Raw genomic sequence first — 5,671 nt, forward strand, 5'->3', positions numbered from 1 at the left:
ATAAAAAAATCTGAAAAATCACAAAAAATTTAAGAATAAGTAGATCGGGCCTCATACATGTTTGATTTTGTGTTTGGAGTGTAAGATTGTAAGGAGAATTTGGGGAAATTTTGAAATGTAGATTGTTCTCCCAAAAGGTTGCAAAGGATGGATCGAAATCTACCTGTCATCTGTTTAGAAGAAGAGCAGATTGATGGAAAAAGTGAAAAAAAAAATGAGTTAGTAAGAGTCATCTCCTACTGACTGTGTGATCTCTAGTTTTTCTATTCCAGTGTGCTTGCATTGATGAATTAGGCATCTTTATGGATATGGGTAGATAGTAAATAACTCACCTTCTTGCAAAACAACAAGCCAATCAACTGAAAAAAGGGTCACATGTGGTATGATTACAGTTCCTCAGATGACTCTAGCTGGTTTGCGATAAGTATATTTGAGGATCAAGAAACTTATTTATGGTCACATCACATTTGGTACGATGTTCCAAGATTTTCCCAATTAAATGTGATTTTATGGTTTTATTAATGTAGTCTTAGTTCAAATCCCCTTGATAAAGTTCATTATTCAGTCAGACTAGCTTCTTTTTTCTTTTTTTTTTTTCTTTTATATAGTAAATTCAATTACATTGTCTGAAATATACAAACATCAACTCTCTTAAGCTGAGGCATCCTTGTTGTATGTATCACATATGGACATCATGTACTATCTGCCTCTTGCTGGAAACTGATTACAGATTCAGTTGCAGCATGACTAGATCACTGGCCATCCCTCCCAGGGAGATGTCTCCACCATCTCAGCTATGGAAGGCTCCTTGTTGTGCCAGACAAATGTGGATTTTGCATAGTTGATTATTTTGATTATTTTTAAGCAGTTCTGTTTTTGGTGAATAGCTTATTATTAAATAACTTTCTTTATGATTTTTATCTTTTAAATACAGTAAGGCTCAACAGAACAATGTTGAAATTACAGCTACTGTACATAGCCGTGAAAGGTTGCCTAGAAGTGAGGTATGTCTTTCATATTGACCTTTTTCTTTTAATTTCTTTCTTCTTGATTTAGTTGATTTGGTGTTTTCTATAGTCTATTTGGATTTTAATTGGTGATTTTGTAAATTGGAAGATTGGGGTTTATCTTTTTCTACGAGAGGAGGTGTCCATGTTATTTTTTTCTTCGTTTGTGAATGGCCTTTGGAGTCAATTGAAGCTTTTCTTGTCTCAAAAAAATAAAAAGAAAAAAAGATCACTTAGGACTGTTTTTTAAGCTAACACAATGCCCAGAATGGTCCCACTTGTACAATATTAATTAGAAAAGACGTTCAAATTGCAGAAGAAACGATTAAACTGAATTTCAAAATTTATATATTTATGCTTCTAGATAGTTTTATTTGCTATTTTCTGTTATTTCAGGTCCAGGTAAGTTCTTTTAGGGCACAATCCTGTGTATAAACTATCTCTAAAGCCCAGCAGTCGACTATGCCCATTGATCAGAGGCCAAAGCCTAATTACAAGCCTGCATTTACTCTTCTTTGGCCATGAGAGATTTTTTTAGGAGGATGCTTATATACTCTTTGCCCACAGGATGGCAAAATTGAAGCTGAAGTTAAACTCACTGGAATTCTCAGCTTAGGAGCATTGCAGCCTGGGGAATCCAGAAAATATGGTACAACTATTACTCATGGGTCATACGCACCAGTCCATCAACACTTCTTTGTTGCTTGTATGGACATGGTCATGGATTGTAGGCCTGGTGAAACATTCAATCAGGTGTGCTCCTATGAATTGATAGGATATTCCCCAATTTGTCTATAGTTTGATATATGCGAAAAGGAATTTGATATATTCCTCATATTTTGTGTTTCTGTTTTTGGTTCCATCATATTGTGATAGTTTCTACTACAAAATTTTGTCAGCTTTCTCCTCAATGAGATTTTGCATTGACAAAAGGAACACACTAGTTCTTGCTTCATAAAGCCTAAGGATTGATTTTCTAGATACCCTTTAGTTTAACATTACAGGATTGTTTCTTGCAATCAGACTAGAACTGAAGTGGGATGATTGCGTATCGGTATTAATATTTAACTGCATCATTGATAAAGTATTTGAGGTATGAGAGCAATGAACGATGCCTTGGAGAGTAGCCAGCATGTAAGTTTAGGACTGACCCAAAGCAGTAATACTTTAGCACCAACCAACATTACCAAACCTGGGCCAGTAAAGGTCTAATAGGAACCAAAATATGCAAAAAATTTCAGATTGCAACAGACATTAGATTCCTAGGCTGTAATTTGCTACTTGTTGCTGTTTCCTGTTGCCACTACCTTGTCAACTTGTTGCTGTTTCCCGTTGCCATTACCTTGTGGAGGAAAGGCTTTTCTTTAAAACCTTTTACATCTGTTACTAGTTACGACTTACAAATTGTCTGTTTTAATTGACTGATTATTTATGTTTGTGGTTATTGCCACCAAGTTGACGTGTGACTCTTAGGTTTCATTCTCACATGCTTGACTTTTGACTCTTATTCTTTTTATGCCATTTGATTCAGGTCAAATGATATCTACAAGCACACTGAAAGCTGTGGAGTATAGAGGAAAACGACCTTTAAATTTTCCTTACTGAATTCAGGTCTTCCAATCCAGGACATTTTCAGGAAATGGTCCATTCAGGTTAAATGATGAATGATTTTCTCATGTTGTCGTAAATTGGGCAGGTTATGATATTCTTCAGTGCACATGGGGTGACTGTAAGTTATGTTGAGATGCAGGGGATCCTTATAGAGATCAGATGGAAGATTGTATCAGTTTAATAATGGAAGAATTGAAATCTAGAGGAATTGCCAATAGTCACACTCTTGCATACCAGGTAATTCATTTAAAATTTTAGCTTTTGGTTTCTAGGTTTGATTTCCAACTGCTCTATGCTTCTCAGTTCTTCAGTTTGTTTGCCACTTATGAGACTTCTAAATCACCATCATCTAAGCCTCATCCCGACTAATTGGTGTTGGCTTCTGAGACATCTAAATAAATAGTGAAAATTATTTATGTGCTACACCAACCAAGGCTTTAGAACTCGCCAAAACCAAGTGGACTTGGTTTCGCTAAGGAACAAATTGATAGGTCCCTTTGAAATATGTATCTTTCAGGATGAGTTGCTGTGTGAAAGGTGGCAGTTTTAACTAACAGAGCTGCAAACTTACATATTCCTAACTACCCAAGTCTCCCATCTCAGTTGATGTGCTAGGTTCACAATGTTACACTACATGTATGTTTTAACTCATACTCAATCTTCCTTTAGTCTTTATGTTTCCCTTAGTAGATGTTCTCTAATACCTGTCTGGTTGCATATATTGCTTAGAACTGCAGGCAGAGAGAGATGCTGATGAGATTAACACCCAAACGACTCTTCAACCGGTGAACTCTGTAAGCAGAATTTGTTGTTAATGTTGACTGAATTATGTCTTCCCTTACAATCTTTGATCGTTGAAGCTCACAGAAATTTTCATTTGTGTAATGCTCGTGCCCTTGTTGGAAAAAAATTCTCCGCACATTTCTCTGCACAGGGGTCATGAAATTCCCCTTGGATGGGAAGCAGATTTTACTTGTTTGTGATTCTTTTCCATGTGTTGGCTTCTTTACACGCCCAGCCAAGACTCGGTGAGTTTGGTATCCCTGATTCAGTGGTTTGTACAAGATTTCATATAGGTATTTAACAAATTTGAGTTGACTCAGCATGTTTTCAATTGTGCTTGGGTCAGGAAGCTATTAGATTCTTTATGAATTTCTTGTGGTTTTCTAACTAGGGATTGGGTGCAAGACTGGCTATTGGCTTGTATTCTGGCGCCACATATGGCCTACAAGAAGCTCAGGGAGCTCATGATTGGGTAACTTTCACATGCTTTTATTTGTCCACTTTTTATCTGAAGGATTCGATTAGTTACATGTGTGGACCCATGCATGCATGTGGGAGGCATGATCTTCAGGTGGGGCCCATTTATTTGTTGTATGAGGTTCTTTGTGGTAAAAGAAGCTAATTAAAGTCTTGTTCAAATGGTTTATTTGTTTTCTTCTGTTTTTAACTCTGCTGGAAGAGTTACACCCATTCTTCTCATTGCCAAAAGTTATGGATGGCCTTTTCAGTCTTGCCAAGATGCTTTTCGATATCAACATTGAATCAGCTGATAGCCTAGCCCCGGTAACATCTAAGCAGTCTCATCATTGCCTACTCTTTTGGTCCTTTTAATGTTAAGCATACATTGCTTCTATGGACTCTCAGCTTAAAAACTTCAGTGGTGGCTACTACTTTGTGTTAAAGCTATTGAATTATTACAGAATGAGTTGAAGTTGACTGGGGGCTTTTTTCATTTTTGTTATGGTGTTATTCATATAATGGACGCTTCTTGTAGGAACTATTGGTTACCACGCAGCATGACTAATTGTGGAATTTGAATGAAGTTCATATTTCATTAGCCTTGATGCCAAAAACTGAAAAGGAAAAAAATCTGTTCTGTCAGGATGTACAATGAGGCGATCTCATATTATGAGAAGGCACTTGCCCTTTCGACCATAAGTTTGAGCACCTATGCAGGTCTGGCGTACACTCATCATTTGCAGGTAATAATACTCTTCAAGGCTTGGAATCTTTTTGGTCTTTCCAAATATTTCCTTTGTATAAAGCAAAAGTTTTTTCTTCTTTTAATAGCATTATAGAAACAATATTTGAAGCATCTACTTGGTGAAAAACTACAAAACTGGTTCTGAGGAATGCACTTGGGTTAATGCAGTCTATATGCATTTGGTACCTTTTGCAGTCTCCAAATTATAATAGTATTGTTGGCATATATCTCTTTAGTGTTTTAGTATCAAATAAGTCAATGAGTGTGTGTGGTTTGATAATCCTGACGTTATGCCAACCGTGTTAAGCAGAAGAGACTTTCATAACTTTCTAATAAGAGCTTATGCGAGTGGCATCCAACTGATCAAGCCTCACTCCTAGAGTTTTTTCTTAATTTACTTCGATCTTAACTTTGAATCTATTTTTCATATTGTGCTACTTGATGTTTGATCTGTAACATCTGTACAGTGGCTGGAGCAAGCTGCAGACCGATGCCAAGTAGTTATAAAATCATTACTTGTTGCAAGAGATGATATGCTCTAGATCGGATTTCATGTGCAACAGATGGGCCAGGTAGCAGGCTTTTTTCATTTTTGCTCTGGTGTTATTCATAAAATGCACTTTGTTCCCTTTGATTAGCCAACACTGAAACTTTAACAAATAGATTTGCCAGCATTTTTTGCCATCTCCGCAAAGCTATAATTTAAAGTGCTAGAACGGTTTAAAACCACATGCACATTATTTTGTAAATTTGATTTTGTAATGAAACATCTACAAGCACATTATTTTCTTTATGTTTTTCTTTGGATTAATCTCTATTTTGATGGAATGCAATAAACTTCTATTAATTTATTTCCACTGACCCTAAATTTCGTGTGTTTATTAGGGTTTCAACTTGTTCCTAAAATTTCAACCTAAAATGTGACTGTTGGTACTAGAACGGTTTAAAACCGTTCCTAAAATTCCGTATCTAATTTTTGAAATGGTACCCGAAACCGTTCTGAACCGTTCCTATTTTTTGCGACGCCTCATTTAGGAACGGTTTAAAACCGTTCCTAAATTGGTGT

The 5,671-nt window shown here is 36.3% G+C and overlaps 1 protein-coding gene across 7 annotated transcripts; it reads left to right on the forward strand.

Moving 5' to 3' along the window:
• Positions 1–275: 275 nt before the first annotated feature.
• On the forward strand, positions 276–5,302 carry LOC131229427 (amine oxidase [copper-containing] zeta, peroxisomal-like). 7 transcript variants are annotated; one of them, XM_058225388.1, is made up of 5 exons: positions 276–470; positions 935–1,004; positions 1,575–1,760; positions 4,130–4,184; positions 4,266–4,458. In XM_058225388.1, exons 1-4 carry the CDS (start codon positions 376–378, stop codon positions 4,160–4,162), a joined length of 384 nt encoding a protein of 127 aa, XP_058081371.1. In that variant the 5' UTR covers positions 276–375; the 3' UTR covers positions 4,163–4,184; positions 4,266–4,458. The 7 variants fall into 7 exon arrangements, 3 of the variants coding, with proteins under 3 accessions (XP_058081371.1, XP_058081370.1, XP_058081372.1); XR_009163318.1 differs by lacking the exons at positions 276–470; positions 4,266–4,458 and adding exons at positions 4,504–4,603; positions 5,073–5,302 and having other exon boundaries at positions 746–1,004; positions 1,404–1,760; XR_009163319.1 differs by lacking the exons at positions 276–470; positions 4,130–4,184; positions 4,266–4,458 and adding exons at positions 4,504–4,603; positions 5,073–5,302 and having other exon boundaries at positions 746–1,004; positions 1,404–1,743.
• Positions 5,303–5,671: the final 369 nt, after the last annotated feature.

This window comes from Magnolia sinica, chromosome 16 (genome assembly GCF_029962835.1).
Source record: "Magnolia sinica isolate HGM2019 chromosome 16, MsV1, whole genome shotgun sequence".
NCBI classification, from domain to species: Eukaryota; Viridiplantae; Streptophyta; class Magnoliopsida; order Magnoliales; family Magnoliaceae; genus Magnolia; species Magnolia sinica.